General features: G+C 63.5%; 1 protein-coding gene across 7 annotated transcripts in view; it reads left to right on the top strand.

Annotated features, from left to right (window-relative positions):
* The window catches only part of ARHGEF10L (Rho guanine nucleotide exchange factor 10 like), a 148,969-nt gene that overhangs the window by 108,403 nt on the left and 20,794 nt on the right, over positions 1-19,772 (top strand). For 6 of the 7 annotated variants that reach the window (XM_061148023.1, XM_061148025.1, XM_061148026.1 and 3 more), the window contains 3 exons: positions 810-1,036; positions 3,405-3,559; positions 10,440-10,588. In XM_061148023.1, the coding sequence (XP_061004006.1) occupies positions 810-1,036; positions 3,405-3,559; positions 10,440-10,588 (531 nt within the window). The remainder of the gene's footprint in view (positions 1-809; positions 1,037-3,404; positions 3,560-10,439; positions 10,589-19,772) is intronic. The other variant, XM_061148030.1, reaches the window with a different exon arrangement.

Here is a 19,772-nt window from a genome sequence, read left to right on the forward strand (position 1 = left end):
CCTTCTGAGGGTGATTTCTTCTTCACTGTTTCTCCAGTGTCTAGTATATGATGTATCTACCCATCCACTATCCTTCCATCCATCCATTAATCTTCATACGTCCATCCATTAATCTTCATCCATCCATCCATTATCCTTCCATCCACCCATCTATCTGTTATCCTTCCATCCATCCATCCACCGTTACAATCATCTGTTCATCTACCCATCCATCCATCCATCCATTCATTCAGCTAGTCGCTCTCCCTTCCATCCATCTGTTCATCCATCCATCCATCCATCATCCAAAAGTCCTTGTAATCATCTGTCCATCCTTCTATCCATCCATCCATCCATCATTCATCCATCCATTCATCCAGTCTTCTATCCCATCCGTCCATTCTTCTATCCATTCATCCTTGTGATCATCCATCCATCCCTTCATCCATTCAGCAAGGATACAATGAGTGTCTACCATGTGCTACATGCAGAGGTAAAACTGAAGGAGACAGGGCAGAGTGTATGCTTGCTCTTTGTTGCTTGAAATTTTCCTTAAAATAAAGCAATAGAAAGCTGGCTGGGTACCTAGTCCACCTTAGCTCTTTTCCTGATTTTCTTTGGGCCCTGAATCTAACTTGTTGCCATGGCAGCTGGGAACAAGTGACCTTCAGTGACCGCAGGACACCTGTGGGCAGGAGCGGGCGTGTTTCTCTTGGTGCCTAACCCCCGTGACAAGCAGATGCTCAGGGGGGCGGTCACGGGAGGCGGGGGCTGTGTCTGCGTCCGCCCAGGAGGCGCTCACCTGACGGCCTCTCTCGCCTCTCCCGTAGGTCGGAGGTGGGCAGGAGGGTGCAGGCGGCCACGTGGAGATCTTCTCCCTGAACCGGCCGTCACCTCGCACGGTCAAGTCTTTCCCGCTGGCGTCCCCCGTGCTCTGCATGGAGTACATTCCAGAGCCAGAGGAGGGCGACGGCAGAGACGGGGATGAGGGCTGCCCCGCTGCTGACGCCTCGGCCGGGGTGCACCCCATCATCTGCCTCGGGCTCCAGGACGGCAGGTGAGGGGCCCGGGCCAGGGAGGGGCTGGGAACCCTGGGCTCTGCCCCTCCAGCTTCACTCCTCACCCCCAACATTCGGCGCCCCTGGTGGGGGCCAGGAGTGGGAAGTGGGGCCCAGAGTGGGAAGTGGGGTTCAGGAGCAGTAAGTAGAGAGCAGAAGCAGGAGGTGGGGGCCAGGAGTGGGAAGTGTGGGCCTGGAGTGGGAAGTGTGGGCCTGGAGCGGGAAGTGGGGGCCAGGAGTAGGAAGTGGGGGCCAGGAATGGGAAGTGGGGGCCTGGAAGGGGAAATGGGGACCAGAAACGGGAAGTGGGGGCCTGGAGCGGGAAGTGGGGGCCAGGAACTGGAAGTGGGGGCCAGGAACGGGAAGTGGGGGCCAGGAGCAGGAAGTGGGGACCAGGAACTGGAAGTGGGGGCCAGGAATGGGAAGTGGGGGCCTGGAACGGGAAATGGGGACCAGGAACTGGAAGTGGGGGCCAGGAACGGGAAGTGGGGGCCTGGAGCGGGAAGTGGGGGCCAGGAACTGGAAGTGAGGGCTTGGAGCGGGAAGTGGGGGCCAGGAGCGGGAAATGGGGGCCAGGAACGGGAAGTGGGGACCAGGAACTGGAAGTGGGGGCCAGGAGTGGGAAATGGGGGCCAGGAACTGGAAGTGGGGGCCTGGAGCGGGAAGTGGGGGCCTGGAGTGGGAAGTGGGGGCCGGGAGCGGGAAGTGGGGGCCAGGAGCAGGAAGTGGGGATCAGGAACGGGAAGTGGGGGCCTGGAGTGGGAAGTGGGGGCTGGGAGCGGGAGGTGGGGGCCTGGAGCGGGAAGTGGGCCTGGGAGCGGGAGGTGGGGGCCTGGAGCAGGAGGTGGGGGCCTGGAGCGGGAAGTGGGGTTCAGGAGCAGGAAGCGGGGGCCGGGAACGGGAAGTGGGGGCCGGGATGCCCAGCCAGTGTCAGGAGCTGCTCACACTTTAACCAGGACGCTCCAGGGGCAGCTCTGTGCCAGCTGGCTCCCCCCCCTGTAGTGTGGTCCTTGGGCGACGCTGGCCTCGCTCTGCGGCAGAGCTGGGTGTGGGTCCTCTACTTCCCTGGGCCGTGTGGCCCTCTGTGAAGTGGTGTGACCGTCCCCCGCGCGTGGGGCTGCTGCGGGAGCCCACCAAGATGTGGGATACATGAAGGCTTCAGGTCCCTTTGCTGTCACTGCCCGCGTCCACCCGTCTGTGGCCTCAGCTAGCCTTGCAGGGCAAGTGAGGGTGCGGGGTGTGCCCAGGCTATGAGACCTGCTGGCGAGGCGGCTCCCCGCTTGTAAGACCTGCCTGGAGCTGGTGAGTCAGCAAACACTTCCATGCAGCAGGGGCCGCCCCTGCCCAAGCTTGGCCTGCTGGAAGGCCCAGCCATGTGGATGGAGGGTGAACATTCATCCCGTTAACTGGACTGTGAAGACGGCTGTGAAGAGGACCCTGAGATGGGCTGCACCCGCATCCTCGTGTCTCCGTGCGCCTTGCACCTGCCGTAGAGTCCGGGGACTTTATGCACACCTGCTGTGTGCTGCTCCCTAGGCCAGGCGCTGTGAGCCTCGCAGGGGCTCATTTCCTGCATGAGCAGCCGGGGGGAGGAGCTGAAAGCTAATATACTTAGAACCAACTTGGAGGCACTAGAGGCTCCATGCTGTCCAGGTCTGGGTTCACAGAACCCAGGGGCCTTGTGAATGCTTTGCTTTTAATGAGATCAAATTCAAACTACATAAAATTTATCATTTTAGCCATTTAAAATCATGCAATTCAGTGGTTCCCAGTACATTCATGATGGGTAGCCATCACCACTACTTAATAACATTCTCGTCACATCCCCCAGAACCTGTGTATCACCTCACATTCCCCGCCCCAACCCCTGGGAACCACTAACCTGTTCCCATCCACCGGTCTAGGTTTGTCTCTTCCGCTCACTTCATACGAACAGACTCACGCAGTGTGCGGCCTTTTGTGCCTGCCTTCTCTCGCTCCCCCTAACGTTTCAAGGTTCATCCGGGTAGTGCACATGCTGGGGCTTTGTTCCTTGGTGTGGCCGTGAGGTAGGCAGCCCGGCCCCATTTTTCAGAGAGGACTGAGGCTCAGTGGTCCAGGCTGGCCAGCTGGAGGGGGACAGTCAGCTGGGTTTGCCCTCAGATGTGACCCTGGAAACCGTTCTCCCAGCCCCCCAGCTGTGCTGTGCCCAGAGACCCCTGTTTTCTGCGGCTCTGACCCCTAAAGGCGGCCCATGGAGAAGTCTGAACAGTGGCCTGGCCATGCAGCGGGAGGCAGGCTGAGCTGGTGGGAGGTGGGGCTGGGGGCTGGAGCCCTCTCGCCAGGAGGCCGGGGGGGGGCTAAGCGAGTCACCGCCTCTCCCCGCAGCGTCCTGCTTTACAGCAGCGTGGACACGGGCACGCAGTGCCTGGCAGCCTGCCGGAGCCCCGGCCTGCAGCCCGTGCTCTGCCTGCGACACAGCGCCTTCCACCTGCTGGCCGGCCTGCAGGATGGCACCCTCGCCGCCTACCCTCGTACCAGCGGTAAGGATGCGGTGCTGGGGGTGGTGGGAGCCGCCCTGGGCCCCGGCCAAGCGCCAGACCCAGGGCCAGGGAGGCTGTGGGAGGCGGACCAAGGAGGCAGCTTGGCGAAGAGTCTGGGAATCAAGCGCTGGAGAGACTGCAGGTCCCTGATCCCCATCGGGGGCCCCAAAGGGACGGGGCGCTCACTGTCCTACGGACAGCTCGGCCCATTGCAGGAGACTCTGCTGCGTAGGAACAGGGTCTCTGGGCTCAGGGGGACCTGGCTTCACATCTGGGCGCTGCCCTGATGACAGCCATGTCCACGGGTGAGCGGCTGCTCCTGTGGGCCTCGGCTTCCTCATCTGTAAAATGGGGGTGATGGTAACACCCGCTGCTCATAGGTACAGGAGGGGTGAGCCTTTCAGTGAAGGCAAAGCTTAGCCCGGCACAGGCGGTGCCCAGCGGGGTCAGGCACTTCGGTCTCCGCTGTTCGATCGAGCCGTCGATGGCACAGACGATGATGTCTGGAGGGAAGGCGGATGGCGTCTGAGCTGCTGTGCTCCGGGACGGGGTGACGTGGCGCGTTCTTTTAATTCTCACCACGACCCTCGGGAATGGCCACGTCCATACGGAGACCGATGCTGAGGTGCAGGAAGGGATGCGAGTGCTATGGTCCCCTCCCTCATGGCTTGTTCAGCTCCCAGTCCAAGGACAGGAGCCGGGGTGGAGGGGAGCAGGTCCAAGACCAGCGCCCCCAGAGGCTGTGCTGAAGCCTCAGCCTTCCTGCCCGCCCCGCCTCTGATTGCTGCGTCATCATAGCCTGTTGCAGCTTATAAGCAGATATTTGTACTGAGCTTTTTGTTTTTACCACTTGGCACTGTGTTGGTATTTTAAATTAGCTTTTGATAAGGCGTTTATAGTTTATAATTACGGGGGTAGAGGGAGGGGAGGTGATCCCCCTCACCGTCAGACACACCGTGTGTGAGTGTCGGGCCGGGCTCAGATCTTCGGCAGTCTGCACCAGGGCTTCTGGAGGGACGGCCACCCTCTGGCTCCTGCGGGAGTCAGGGCGCCCGGCCTGGCCCGCTCTGCGTCCCCCCAGCCCCCAGATGGGCTGCCTCGGGCCTTTCCCCATTAGCTCCTGACTCTTCAGTTTGGGAGTGTGGGTTGGGAGGAGGTGGGCAGGGTGTATCTGTGTGCCGGAGCTTCCAGGACCAAGTACCGCAGGCCGCGTGGTTTCAGCAGCCTGATTTACTGACTGCCATCTGGAGGCTGGGGTTTGAGAGCAGGGTGTCGGCCGGGCCGTGCTCTCCCTGAAGGCGCCGGGGACGGGTCTGTTCCAGGCCTGTCTCCCGGTTTCAGGTGGTTCCTTGGCTTGTGGCAGCATAACCCCCATCTTCACGCGGGGCTCTCTTTGGGGGAGCCTGTGTCCAGAGAACCCCTTGGGTCACGCCCCACCCTCCTCCAGCGTGACCTCATCTTAACCAGTTCCATCAGCAGTCCTACCAGCAAACAAAAAAAGGTCGTGTGCTGAGGTGCTAGGGGTTGAGGCGTCAATGAATGAATTTGGGGGACACAGTTCAACCCATTGAGGGTTGGGGTCTAAGCACTGACTTTCAGCCTGGGGTTTCTCAGAACCAGAAGAGTCACTGGGGACCATTGGACCCAACTCCCTCACTTGCTGGGTGGGAAGGGACTCCGCGGAGCCCCATGGGTGAGCCAAGACCCGAACCTCAGGGTCCTCCTCCCCGGACTGGAGTCCTCTCCAGCTTTCAGGGGGCTTTGGCTGCTCTGGGCAGAGCGGGGTGGCGTCTGGCCTGGAGGAGGAATTGAGATGCTCCAGGAGCCGTCCTGCCTTGCAGACGTCTGTCCCCCAGATGTTTACCGAGCACCCATTAGGCCCCGTGGATGTGGTGGCCAGCAAACCGGATGTGAGCCCACCCTCACGGCTTACAGTGGGAGACAAGACAGGTTTGTAGATGAGTCGAGCGAGCCCGCAGGAAGCTGACGGTTATACGTGGCACTGGTGGTGCCAAGGGGCGGCGCAGGGTGTCGGGTGAGGGCCTGGCCCTCTGTGCCCGGGATGGGCTGGTCGGCAAAGCCTCTCTAAGGGGCGGGACCCCGAAGCTGAGACTGAAGAGAAGCGGCCAGCAGCGGTGAGATGACTGTGAGGACTCTCGGGTCACTGGGCCACCTGGAGCCCGGGGCTGTTGGAGCTGGAGGGGCCTCGGGGTCCAAGCAGTGTGGCCGTGGCAGGCAGCCTGCGGCCCTCAGGGTCTCTGCTTATCTGTGTTCCTTCCTTCCTTCCTTCACTCGCTCAGCAAGTACGCGTTCATGAGGTGCCAGGTGAGCCCATCCCTGTCCATCCTGGGTTTGGGCAGAGCTGCCTGCGTGCCCTCTGTCCATTCCCCCCACTCCTGGTCTGTCTCCGAGCAGAGACAGGGACTTGACCAGGCCTGGTGGGGCTGCAGGAATGTCCCTGGTTAGCCACTGGGGGCGGGGGCCACAGCTGCCCCCCGGAGGAGCCAGATGACGGGGTGGGTGAGGGGGGCTGAGGGGTCAGGAGGAGCCCGATGACGGGAAGGGTGAGGGGGGCTGAGGGGTCAGGAGGAGCCCGAAGACGGGGTGGGTGAGGGGGGCTGAGGGGTCAGGAGGAGCCCGAAGACGGGGTGGGTGAGGGGGGCTGAGGGGTCAGGAGGAGCCCGATGACGGGGTGGGTGAGGGGGGCTGAGGGGTCAGGAGGAGCCCGATGACGGGGTGGGTGAGGGGGGCTGAGGGGTCAGGAGGAGCCCGATGACGGGGTGGGTGAGGGGGGCTGAGGGGTCAGGAGGAGCCCGATGACGGGGTGGGTGAGGGGGGCTGCGGGGTCAGGAGGAGCCCGATGACGGGGTGGGTGAGGGGGGCTGAGGGGTCAGGAGGAGCCCGATGACGGGGTGGGTGAGGGGGGCTGAGGGGTCAGGAGGAGCCCGATGACGGGGTGGGTGAGGGGGGCTGAGGGGTCAGGAGGAGCCCGATGACGGGGTGGGTGAGGGGGGCTGAGGGGTCAGGAGGAGCCCGATGACGGGGTGGGTGAGGGGGGCTGAGGGGTCAGGAGGAGCCCGAGGACGGGGTGGGTGAGGGGGGCTGAGGGGTCAGGAGGAGCCCGAGGACGGGGTGGGTGAGGGGGGCTGAGGGGTCAGGAGGAGCCCGAAGACGGGGTGGGTGAGGGGGGCTGGGGGGTCAGGCTGTCGGGATCGGGTCCCCACTGTGAGGACTGGACCTGTCCCTGCTTCTCCTCTCGGGGCCTCAGTTTCCCCACCTGTAAGGTGGGTGCGAATCCCACCCGTCCGCACAGGGTGGCTGTGAGCGCCAGGGCTGGCCATCGCAGGTGCTCAGCACGGAGCATGGGGACAGGCGTGTGTTTCCCTCCCCACCGTCAGCGTCACTGTTGCGATCACTCCCGGGGTACTGGCCGCCCTTTGGGTCCCCTCGACCTCAGTGGCTTTCTGTCTTTGTCCTCCCTTCTGGCCCCAGACCCCCGAGGACCCCGCTGGGCTTTCTCCCTGCAGCGCGCAGCGGGAGGGGCGCCTGCCTCTCGAAGTTGCCTTTGCTGTGACAGGGCCTTGGTCTCCATTCACTAGACGTCAGCACGGGTCCAGGTCCAGACAAATGGGCTGTCGTGCCGGGGCGGGTGTGACTTTGGAGGTGTGCGTGCCTGTTCTGGAATTGTGTATGGACAGCCGCTGGAGGGCAGGGAGAGTGGGGAGGGTCGTGGACCCCCCAGCAGGCTTGGGGTGGGCAGGGGGCTGGCCCTGCCCAGAGTGCCCGCTGATCCCGACTGAAGTCTTAGACTTGCGGCCTGTGGAGGCTGCGAAGAATCTTAGAGGTCAGAACTCTGGGGTGAGAGGGTGATCTGCTTGTGACATCTGTCACCCCGTTGACCACCAGGGGTGAAAGTGAAAGTGAAGTTGCTCAGTCATGTCTGACTCTTTGCGACCCCGTGGACTGTGCAGTCCATGGAGTTCTCCAGGCCAGAATACTGGAGTGGGTGGCCTTTCCCTTCTCCAGGGGACCTTCCCAACCCAGGGATTGAACCCAACTCTCCCACATCGCAGGCGGATTCTTTACCAGCCGAGCCAGCAGGGACACCGCAGGGAGCTGAGACAAACCCAGGGGGGCGCCAGGCTTGACTCAGCAGAATTCCATCCCCTTGGGGTGCAGGCGGGAAAACGGATTCCCAGCAAGGGACAGCCTCTTGTCCAGGGTCCTACCGTGGGCCCCTGAATCGAGGAATTCCTGTCCTGTGTTCTTTTTGACATAATGATATTGGTATTATTAAATTTTTTTAGAAGCATTTTTAATTGGAGGATTAATTAATTTAATTGGAAACTATAATGTGTTGGTTTCTGCCAGACAACAACGTGAATCAGCTGTAAACATATGCAAGTCCCCTCCCTCTCGACCCTCCCTGGTGTTATTACTTTTTATCGGTTAATCATTCTGTCCTGAAGCCAGGTCTCTTAGGAGATACCAGCAAGTGGAAGGGTGGTCAGGACACGTGTGACCCTCAAGGGTATCAGACGCTTCCCCCTCCCCCAGGCAGGCGCTGCTCCCGGAGGGCAGAGTGTAGGAGGGCTCGGGGGCGATGCTGCTCCCAGGGCAGAGCGTGCGTGTCCGCTGTCGGGCGCGGTTCCAGCGTGTGTGACCGCTGCCTTCCTAACCGGCCCGAGTGGCGGGCGTTCCGGCTTCTGGCCGCTGGGGGGCGCTCAGAGCACCGCCTTTCTGTGGCTCTGGTTTCCTGGGGGGGCCACGGTCTGCGGTGGAGGCCCGGGCGCCTGTGGTCCCTCTTCCCTCCTGGACTCCAGCCCTGGGCCCAGAGATGTTTGGAAACTCTAGGAACCTGAGAGAGCAGCCAGGAATGGGGACCAGGGTCAGCTGAGTTCCGGCCCTGGCTGGCCGGCACACCCCCGCCTGGGGTGTCTGCGCAGACGTCCCGGGCTCCCCGCGTCCCTGCCGTCGCCTGAGTCCAGTGAGGTCCGCACGCTTGCGCAGGCGGCCGCCTGGAGGCAAGGGACAGCCACCCGCCAGGGCTGACCCGCGGCCGGCCCTGCCCAGCCGCGTGGTCTGAACTGGTTCTTTCAGCCCTGCGCCTCAGTTTTCTCTGTTGTTAAAGAGGGAAAAGAATAGAATCTTCCCCCCAGGCTGGTGAGAGGTAAGGAAGCAGTTCATGGAGAGAGCGCCCGGCATGCTCACGGATAGCAGAACGTGGCGACAGCCGGCCGCACTCGCCCTCTGCTAAACGTGCCCCACCTTTCCTTTGGGCCCGGCTGCATCTGCGAGGCGTGGGCGCGCTCATCACACCCGCTGTACAGCCCAGGAACTGAGGTTCCCAGTGGCGGCATCGCCTGTCCAAGAACATGCAGAGGTTGACAGGCTGCAGCCGGGACTCCGGCCTAGCCTGCGTCCTGCGTTCACCACTGGGAAGGACCCGGCCTGTGTTGGTCGGGCAGGGGTGACGGGGTGTGCGTGCGTGTATGTGTGTTTCCCGACTCAGCTGAGCTAGGGGTCTTCCAAGTTTAGGAGGTGCTGAGGGGGAGAGGAGGCCCTGTTTCACAGAAGGGGAGGATGTGGTGGGGGAACCTGCTCTGCCGTCCAGGGGCTCCTCTGCAGACAGTGGTGCCCATCCCGCCGCCCAGCAGCTGGCTCGGAGGGACGGCCTGCGCCAGGGCTACCGTGCACCCCTTCCAGGGACGCAGTGGAGGAGCGTTGGGGAGCCGGGGCCTGGTACCCAGCGGCAGGCTCCGTCCTTCCTCCCTCCACCGCCCGTCCCTCGGGTGGGCCCCACTTCCTGCTCAACCCTCCGGGCCCACCTGGCACCCTGGCAGGACAGGACAGCCACGGGGGTTCTGTGTGGCGTCAGGCGTGACTGCAGAGAAAAACCCGTCTCAGTGGACACTGCTCGCGCGCTAGGGGAAATCCTTGTTCTGTTCTTGGGTGAACTGAGCATCCCTCGGGTGGGCAGAGGAGAGCGTCATTCCACGCTGGGCCAGGTCCCTTCATCTGCCCATCTTCAGGGATCGTGGGCTGGGGGCCGATGGCCTATGAGGACTTCCTCCTTCCACACCTGGGGTGGTGGCATCTCTGGAGGAGGAAGGTCATTGGAGATCTCAGTAGAGGTGACAGAGTGCCTTGGAGTGGGTGAGAAGGTCTGTGAGAGCCAGGACAGTCTCAGTAAGTTACGGCCTCTGAAAAGTCCTCGGAGAGATTCTTGTTGGTGGCACTCTCCCCATTCTCCAGATGGGGAGACTGAGGCCTTGAGAAGGCGAGAGGGGCTCTCGAGGTCCATAGTGAGCTGCTCACAGAACCCAGTCCGGGACACTTCCCACCACATGCTGCCTTCTTGGCAGGGCTGTCTGGATGCGGCCTCTTCCGGGAAGCCTCCCTGGTTTCTTGGCAGGGCTGTCTGAATGCTGCCTCTTCCGGGAAGCCTTCCTGGATTTCCCCTGTGCAGAGCTGGTTCTTTCCCTCTTAATGGTGCTCAAGGCCGTCTGTGCCCGCCTGGCCACTTGGGCCTGGCCCTTTGTGTGGTAACTGTTGATTAACCTTTTGGTCTTGCCAGCCAGGGGGAGTTTTCTTGAGGGCAGGGTGTGTGTCTGATTTATTTCTGCCTCCGTAGCCCTGAGCATGGGGCCTGGCGAGTCGGTGTGCGTGTGGGGTGAAAGCATGGGAGAGGGGAGAGGAGGAGGGAGGAGTGGGGGGCACCACAGATGGGAGCAGGGGCTGGCGGGGGGCAAGGGCGGGTCCGGGAGGAGCCTGGAGCCGGGCTGGGCCCCCTGGGGGCCTGGTTCCCGAAGGTTGGGGAGCCCGACCTGTCTGCTTCCCGCCGCCCCCCTGCTGACCTGCCGGCTTCCTCTCCCTGCAGGAAGCGTCCCCTGGGACCTGGAGAGTCCGCCCGCGTGCCTGCCAGTGGGGCCGGGGCCCGTCCGAGCCCTGCTGAGCCTGGAGGAGGCCGTGTGGGCCAGCTGTGGGCCCCGGGTCACCGTCCTGGATGCCACCAGTTTGCAGACTCAGGTACCGGCCCTGCCTCGTGGCTCGTGGCCCCAGGGGGCCGTCTCCAGGCGTCCCCTCTGCTGACCCCTCGCACACCCCGCTGGGCGCTGCCCTGGGCTCCCAGGGGCGTCTCGGGGTCGTCAGGGCTTCCTGGGCTGCACGGGGGGCGGGATCCCCATGTGGCCACCCCCTGCCTCCCCCAACACGCTCCCTCAGGGCTGCCGAGAGGGAAGGGTCCCTACCCTGCTGGGCAGTGGGCTCACTCCTCTGTCGTGTCTGCTGCTCCCCGGGGAGCTGGGGCTGGGGTCTCTGTGCCCCCAGGGAGCACAGTGTGTGAGGAGCCACACCCTGGCTGCGTGCTAGAGGCCTGGAAACCCGCTCTCTGGGGCTGCCTCTCCTGCCTCCAGCTCACTCAGGGACCGGGCTGTGCTGAGGGAGCAGCCGGTGTGGATGCTGGCACTCGGGGCGCCGGGCTCTTTAGCCACTGTGGACCCCACGGGGAAGGGGCGCTCGGCCAGCACCGGGGTCCTGCCTCGTCCCGTCGTGAGCGCTGCCCGATCCTCGGCCGCTGCTATGCGGGCCTTGTCTGGGGGTCCTCCCTGGCCCGGCCTGGACTCTCTCCTGTCGGTGACCAGCAGCCCTGCCCACCCCCTTCGCCGCAGCCCAGGCTCCATCCTGCCTGGCTCCCTGCAGGGTATTTTGGTGACGATCCCTGTTACTTGATTTGCTTGGGTTACCAGCTTGGCCACCAGGCCCCGGGGGAGCCTGAGCCTGACCCTGCTGCCTTCCTGCAAGGACCTTCTTCCTCGCCCCCTCGGTCCTGCCTCAGCTTCCTCAGCAGCCAGGCAGTCTGGGCTGGATCCCGGATGACAGGTCCTGGTTTGGCAGATGCAGACCCTGAGCCTGGGGAGCTGAGGGTGAGCCCCGAGACCCGGGTTGAGCCTCAGGGTCCCAGTGCTGACTCCCCGCCTCTGTTGAAGCTTGAGGCTCAGCCTTCACATCTGCGCCTTCCCGGCTCAGCCTCCTGGTGCTGGCCATGTGAGCACACACGTTTTCCTGCTCCTTCCCCGGGGTCCCTTCACCTCTGTGTGAGATGATGCTCGGGGGCCCCAGTCCTGGCCAGGGAGGTGTTTGGGTAGCGGCCCTTTGGGGCGCTGGGAAGGCAGGTGGGGTGGGTTTGCCCCCAGCACCTTGGACAGCGGTGAGAGGCCGCGCGTGGGCAGAACCAGAGTGTTTGGGTGTGCAGGTGCCATCAGGTTTTGAGAAGCGTCGGGGGGCTCACGGTGAAACGTGGCCTGCCCCCCCCTTTCGGGGCTGCTTGAACAGCCCTCCCCCCCATAGGCTTGCACCGTGGCACCGGGGACCTTTGGCCTCACTGCTGGGGCAGGCCCGGCAGAGGGGGCGGGCTCTGGGAGGGGCCAGGGAGGGGCCGCCCCTCCTCTGCTTCTGGATTTCCTGGTCCTCCTTCTCCCTGGCAGATGGGTGGGGACGGGGGGCCCTGACTGGCTGTAGCCCCAGACCCCGTTCCCAGCCCTGCCCCGTCACTGCCTTCAGGGGCCTCTCACCTCAGCCTTCTGGGAGGAAGCTGACCGGGGGAGCTGGCTCCCTGGGCGCTCAGGGTCACTGATGGGCTTGGGTCTCAAGGCATTTGGGCGGAAGAAGGATGAGTACCCCCTGCAGTCCCCCCAAGCAGACCCCTGCTGTCCCCATGCCACGCCCAGTGTCTTCCCAGGTTTTTCCTGGGCCTGGGGAAATGGCAGCCCACTCCAGCGTTCTTGCCTGGAGAATCCCAGGGATGGGGGAGCCTGGTCGGCTGCCATCTATGGGTTTGCACAGAGTCGGACACGACTGAAGCGACTTAGCAGCAGCAGCAGCAGGGGCCCAGCTTAGGGCCTTGGTGGATGGGCCTCGTTAGTGTTGTGACTGCCTAACTTGCATCCTTCCCGCCAGATGTGTGATTTCTTCGGGAAGTCAAGCCGCTCCTTTGGAGTCGCTGGTGTGGGTGGGGTGGGGAGTGTGTCCGCATCGCGGGTCTGTCATCCCCTCACTTCGTTGGCTGGGAGGCCCACTTCTGCCAACAGCTGTCCCAGGAGCTTGAGACAGACAGACCAAGGGAAGGACAGGGCCCAGGCGTGACCGTGCCTGCCCTTCCCCGATCCCACTCCTTGCCAGCGGCCGCACCGTCCTGCCCAGCCCTGCAGCTCAGCTCCGGGACCCCTGCGGTCCCCAGGGCAGAGGGGCCACAGGCTCCAGTGCGAGGCTGTGATGATTTAAGATGAGCTTGGACCCCCCGCTCTTAAGAAGGGCTCAGTGTGGCCCTTGTCCTGCTCTGCATGCACGGGGGCATCAGGCGGGCCCTGGGTGGGGGGAGGCGGGATGGAGGAAGGGGCGGTTGAGGAGGCCCCGCGGCAGGGCGAGAGGGAGCCTGGAAATGGAAAAGTTTGTGGGGGCGCAGGGCGGGCAGTCTGCCTTCAGCACACACCATCCTCCGCACAGTAACGAGGAGACCGCCATGCATACTTTATAGAGCCTCGCTCCGCTGCTGCTCAGAGAAGAGGAGGCCGACCCACCTCCGCACTGGGCTCCGGGACGGCCGTCTGGCTGCTGCTAGAGACCGCTGGACCCAGCCGGGGGCTCCGTGCGCCTGGCCGGAGGACTGGCCTCTGGGCTGGCCTGCTGTCCAGGCTGCCCCGGTCCCCAGGGCTCAGGCGCGTCCTCCCTGCGGGGCACGCCTCCGCCTAGAAGGGCGTGGTGCCAGACCCTCCCCCAGGACCAGAAGCCCCGTGGGGGCTGGAGATCCTCCACGCCAGGGGGCCTGGGAGGGTCCTGGCGGTCCTGGGTGTGGTTGCCCATCTCTGGCCCGAATGAGGACATGGGGGGTTCATTTAGAGATTTTGTCAACACTGAGGCGCTTTCTGCAATTTCTCCACCACCAGGAAGTAAAATAATAACCAACACACACTGAGTGCTTAGCGTGGACCCGTCCTGGGGTTAAGCGTTTTACGTGTCTTAGCCCACTTAATCCTCAAACCACCCTGTGAGCTGGGTACTTTTATTGTTCGTAATTTACTCGTAAGTGAACAGAGGCCCAGAGAGGTTCAGTGATCGCCCAAAGTCACACAGCCAGAAGGATGCGGAGGTGGGATGGGAGCCCGGGTGTCCGCCTCTGAGTCCGCTCTGAAGCCCCGGGTCGGCCGCGGGGGGCAGAGGGGCGGTCTCCCTGGGCCGCACTGTCCGCCACAGTCTCTATCGTATGTAAGTTTTGGGCAGTGTCATCTGTTTAAGTGCCGCGTTCGCCAAAAAGTTTATTTCGGTCTTTCTGTAACCTCTTACTGCTTTTTCCACCAACACATCTTCTGGGCCGAGGATGGACCTGCTCGTTTCCCAGCGTCTGTCTGGCTCCCGTAGCAGGCGCCCTGAGCCAACAGTCACAGAGGATGGGTAGGAGGGGTCCTGATTGGCAGGGCTTCGCGCAGAGAGAGGGCTGGAGGGGTGGACTGGAGTGAGACCTCGTCTCAGCTCTTCAGGAGCTCGGAGCAGGCCCAGGATGGTCGACGCTGGCCCAGGGAGGGAAGGCCCGTGGTGGGCAGGCCCAGGCCCTGTGGGGGCCCAGGGGAGGAGAGAGGGCTTCCAGACCAGGGAGGAGGGGTGGGAGCAGGGGAGGTCTGGGCGGGGCAGGTGAGCGGGCCTGATGGAGACGGTGGGGGGGGGGGGGTTGGGGGTGGGGAGCGGGGGGCCACTGGCTCAGGCAGGCCCGGCTGTGTGGGTGGGGGGCTCCCGGGAGCAGCCCTGGGCTGCCGCCCCCATTAGGCCCGTTGGCCTCCGCGGCCGCCCTGACCCTGCAGAGCTGGTGACCGTGCGTGGGGCCCGCCCGTCTCTGGGCTCTCTGCTCGCCCCCCAACTGCTTGTTCAGCCCCTTGATCCCCGCGGAGGCCTCGGTGAGGCCTGTTAAATAATAATGTAGCTCACCAGGGCCTGTGTCAACACCGCATCCTCCGTGTTCATTATCTCGATTGCCACCTTCAAAGTCTAATCCAGTCGTCTGGAGTTCATTTTAACTGATCGCTGGAGGGGAAGCGGGCTGTGGGATGACTGTTGCATCTTAATTAAAAAAAAAAAAAAGAATGGGGACAGGAGTCCTGAAGCTTGTGGGGCGCCCTCCGCCCAGCCGGCGTGGTCGGGGCAGCGGGGCAGGGCGGGGTCTCCCTCCCCAGCTCAGGGGAAGGTGATGGGCGGGGTCGCCGGAGAAGGGGCTGAGCCGCGGGTGGGTTTCCTGCTACTGGCTCGGGACCAGCGGGGCCCCTTGTGCCGAGGGGGATGCCCACTGGAGGGCGGGGGTCTCTGGCCTCCGCTCCAGGCCCAGCTGGCCCCTCTGCCGCCCTCTGAACATGCCAGGCTCCTTCCCCTGCCAGGCCTCTGCCTGTGCTCTTGCTTTTCCCCTGCCTGGGGCAGGAACTCCGTGCCCGCGGGCTGTCCCTCGGGCGGCTCCTTCCCGTCCCCGACCTCGGCTCGGCAGCCCCCTCCTCTGTGGGCCCTGCCCGACGGCATCATCAGTCACCTCGCCCCCGGCCAGGGTCTGCACACGTCAGCGGCCTCACTGTCCCCAGAGCATTGGTCACTGTCTGCAGCCGTCTCCCAGATGGCTGTTGTCTCTCTGCACCCACCTGGCCGTGAACAGATGAAAACAGGGCGGGGCCTGGTCTTTTTTTGTTGTTTTTTTTTCTCGGCAGGATCTTAGTTCCCTGACCAGGGATGGAACCCATGCCCGCTGCATTGGCAGCGCAGAGTCCTAGGCACTGGGCCCCAGGGAAGTCCCATGGCCTATCTTGTCCCCAGAGCTCCCAGGGCTGCGTGCCGCGCCCGCCTCTCAGTCAGGGCTGCTGGGCGTTTGCAAAACCGCCCCTGACCCAGGGCAGGTCGGCAGGGCGGCTGCCCGCTGCCTTACATGTTCTTTGGGGCCAGGTGTTGAAAATCTGGGTGGGAGGAGGCTTGGGGTTCTGGGGCCAGTTGGGAAAGCGCCCTGGAAAGAGTTGGGCCTCAGAGGAAGCAGATCGGGTTGGGGAGGCCACACTGGACGCGCTGGGGAGGAGCCCTGGGCAGCGGGTCTGGAGGCGGGCAGGGCTGGGTCCCGCTCGACAGTGGCCGCCAGCGCAGGGCAGAGGGGCTCGGCAGGGGCGGCTGCTTCCCCCTCGACCTGCCCCGTGCCTGCCTTGGTGGCTCCCTCCTGGGGGCCACTGCAGCAGAACAGGCTCCCCCGGCCCTGCCCGGAACGTGCCGGAACGCAGGGCGCCTTGTGTCAGGTTGGGCCCAGGCGTGGCTCCCGCCCCGTGGGGCTCTCCCATTAGGCTCTGATCCCCCACCGCCCCCCAGAAGCCTGTCTGGACCTCCCCCTCCCGCCCTCTCACGGGCACTGGGTCACACCTCGTGACCTGCAGCCGCAGCACTGCGGCGGGCCCCTCTGCTCCGCAGCGCCTGACTTTAGGGGCACGGTTAGTGGGAGCTTAACCGGATGGAGCCCCGTGGGGCCAGCCCACATCTGGTGGGCTCCCACAGCTCCCCCGCCACGTTCCTGGGGCCGGGAGCAGGCTGATGCGTGCTCGGTGAAGGGTGTGAAGACAGCAGACATTTCTTATCCTTTTTTTTTTTTTAACTTTTTTGGCCATGCCGTGTGGCCTGTGGGATCTTCCCCAGCTGGGGTTGAACCTGCGCCCCTGTGTCGGAAGCACAGAGCCTGAGCCACTAGATGCCAGGGAGCCCAGGCCGAGGGCGTCTCTCTCAGCGGGGTGGGCTCCGTCTGGGGCGGATCTGAGGGTGCGGGTGGGCGGGACAGTCGGCCAGCGGAAGGCGCTTCCCCACGTGCGTGCTGCCGGCTCTCCGGCCTCCCGGGGCTCCAGCGCTGCCTGTCCGTCTGCCTCCCCGGCACCCGGGTGCTGGCTGCAGATACCAAGGCGCGCCAGCAAAGAAACTTCTCCGGCTTCTTGGACCAGCACCCTCCAGACTTCCCTGCCCATCCCCACACCCACCCGCCTTCCCCACCCGTGATTTTCACGTTTACTGCCCAAACTTAGTTTGCATGTATTAGCTGTTGTAAATCTATCATAACAGTGTGATGCGGCATGAATAATGCATCACTGGGCTGTATTAGTTTTCTGTCTCCTATCTTATTTATGACATGAAACGGGTGGGAATTTGCAAAAGCGAAATTCAGGCGCAGGGCTTTTTGGGTAATGGCATGCAAATCTGCTTGAGGGGCGGAAAGAGCCACTCAGCCCGCAGGCGTCCGGGGGCCTCCGAGGCCCGGACCCCGGTGTTCAGGCCCCTCAGGCTTTTGGGTCGGGGGGCCTCTTGCTCTGCGGAGTTGTCTCAGTTCCGCAGTTTTAATTTTTTTTTTTTAATGTGTCTGTCATCGTTTATTGTTGTCATCCTGTTCTTTTTGCTTTAATTAAAAGTTGGCAGGTGAAACTTAAGAAATCGATTTTCTAAAGGTTGTGGGGACTTCACCGGAGGCTCCAACACTAAGAACGTCCAAAGGAGTGCAAGTGTTTTCTAGCAGCACGAAGGACTGAGGTTAGATGCTCAGAGGGACTTCCTTCCAGGCCGCTTTTGGAGGATGGAATGTGACCCTGTGGGGGCTTCCTTCCTAGGAGGGCACCGAGGGGTCAGAAGGGGCTCCTGGCCGTGGTTGTGGCCTCTGCCCTCGGGTCTGGGGCTGTGGGGACCCACCTGGAGGATGCCGGCGGGGCTCGGGGGGCCTAGGGGCTGGGGTCTAGCTCCCCTTCTTCTCACCAAGATCTCAGGGCTTTCTTCTAACAGTCAGTCTACCCTTGTCCTGAAAGATGCAGGTTGAGGGAAGGATTTCATGGTTTAAAAAAAATAGTTTGAAGTTGTTGGCCGAGGGAACAGGTTCTAGGAATCCGTGGAGGGAGAAAAGGGAGACGGTGGAGGGAAGGTGGGATGGGGCAGGGGTGATGGCGGGAGAACAGACTGGGGCCTGAGGTGGGAGGGCAGGGGATGGCAGTGGGGTGGACGGCGGTTCTCTGCCCTCTGAGCCCTGTCCCCCAGCATCTCTGGCTGTCAGAGGCTGTCCCCCCTCCACGTAGCTCTTCCGTGTCCACCCCTGGTCCCCCGAGGTTATCCTCCCTGCTGAGCCCTGCTGCAGAATCAGGGCAGGAGACACCATAGGAGCAGTTGTCCAGTGCCCTGGGATTTGGCAAAGACTCAGCGAGTCGTGGGTGGACCTGCGGGATGCCAGGCCTCGGGCTGGGCCTTAGTACAGTGGAGACTGGACGCTCGGGCAGGAGGGATCACGCCGGCAGAGGGTTGGGCTGGTGCCCGGAGTTGAGGGTGAACATGGTTGGCCATGTGATGGCCTTAGTGAGCCTGGCCGCGGGGCTGGGGGAAGCTCTGCCCAGTGGGGACCGTGAGAGGCGTTGCCTGCTGCCCCTGCCGTGGTCTCACTGGGCTTAGATGGTGGGTCGGTGTGGGTTCGGGAGCCGGGCTGGCTGGTGTGGGTTCGGGAGCCTGGCTCCACTACCGACTGCGTCAGTTTCCCCACCTCTAAAATGGGGAGAATTATAGACCCTGCCTCAGGACTCAGCATCGAGATGCTCATAAGACTCCCCAGTCCTGCCTGGTGAGGAGTCAGCACGGGCAGGGAGGGTTTCAGCCTTCGTTTTGTGGTGACTGCAGAACCTCCTCAGGGTCACAGAGGGTGGTGGGCTGTGCCCTCCTCCAGGGGCTCTTCCTGACCCTAGGACGGAACCCACATCTCCTGCACTTTCCTGCATTGCGGGCGGACTCTCTGCCCACCAAGCCGCCCGGGAAGCCCTGGTCCTCTTGCCCACCCCTTCTAGCCCGTCGGGACGCGTCCGGCTTTGCCTCGGTCACGGTCCATCCTGATCTCTCAGGTGGCCCCCGTGTCCAGGGTGTGGATCTGCGCCTGGTCTGAGGCGGGACCCTCCCGGGCCTCACCCCGCACAGGACGGTGGACACTGCCTGGCCAAGCCCGCTCACCTTCTGTGCCGAGCCCGGGGGCCCTGGGGTCCAGGCTGTCCTGAGCCGGGGCCCGTGGGTTGAGCGGGTGCCGTGGGTGCTGAGTGTGGGCCTGTGAAGGGGGCCTGGACTAGCGCCGTGTGGTCTGGCTTGGGCAGGGCGGGCGGGTGCAACGCCATCCGTCCCTCGGAGCTGGGATCAAAGCCAGGCCTCCATGGTGGACCTTTCTGGAATACAGCTTCCTCACGCCTCACCCTGCTCTGGCCTGACCACCCCGGCCCCCTCTGCCCTGGTGGCTCCAGGCCCTCGGCTCCAGACTTCACGCCCGCTCCGGGCTCCGGTAGCCGCCCCGCCCTCACGGGCTGGCCACCCCCCAACCCCGGTGCGGCTGTGGTGAGGGGGTCCCGGGGCAACAGGCAGCCCCTCCCGCTCCGCGGGGGTTGAGGCTGATGGAGACTCACCCAGAGGCTGGTCCAGGCTCTTAGTGAGGAGGAGCCCATGGAACCTTTGCTGTGGTCGTCTGATGGAGTTCCGCTCAGTCGCTCAGCCGCGTCTGCTCTTTGTGACCCCGTGGTCACCCACTGTCCCCCTTCTCGGTGTGAGGAAACTGGGGCAGCAGGTGGAGCAGCTGGGCCCCAGACCCCGAAGCCTGGTCCTGCGCCCCTGGCCTCGCTGTGTCCCACAGGCAGGAGACAAGTGACAGACATGCTCCGGCCGCGGCGACGTCCCAGCAGAGGAGGGTCAGGCCATGCGCTCAGCTCGCCACCTCCAGGACGGCCGCGCCCCCTGAGTCCTGGTTTGGCCTCCCCGTCTGACCGGAGGCTCTGCGGTCCCACCTCCCCTCGGCCTCCCCGTCTGACCGGAGGCTCTGCGGTCCCACCTCCCCTCGGCCTCCCCGTCTGACCGGAGGCTCTGTGGTCCCACCTCCCCGCAGGCGGCGAGGGCACCCAGGCTCAGCAGGTGTCAGCTGCACGTGCGGCGTCTTCTGCTCGGTCTTCACCTGGTCCCTGGCTCCCTCCTCCGCCCCTGCGCCGCCGCCGGCTTCTATAATTGAAGAGAACAAAAGGAAATTAAGTAGGACTAACGAGGAGCGAGGAGCGTCTGTAGCTCACGCTCTGAGACGGCCTCCAGCCAACTGCATGGGGGATTCAGTTTGCGTTACTGGTTTTTGGTTTGTTTTTGTGCATCATTGTCGTCATTTGTTTTCTTGTTT

Source organism: Dama dama, chromosome 8 (genome assembly GCF_033118175.1).
Source record: "Dama dama isolate Ldn47 chromosome 8, ASM3311817v1, whole genome shotgun sequence".
NCBI classification, from domain to species: Eukaryota; Metazoa; Chordata; class Mammalia; order Artiodactyla; family Cervidae; genus Dama; species Dama dama.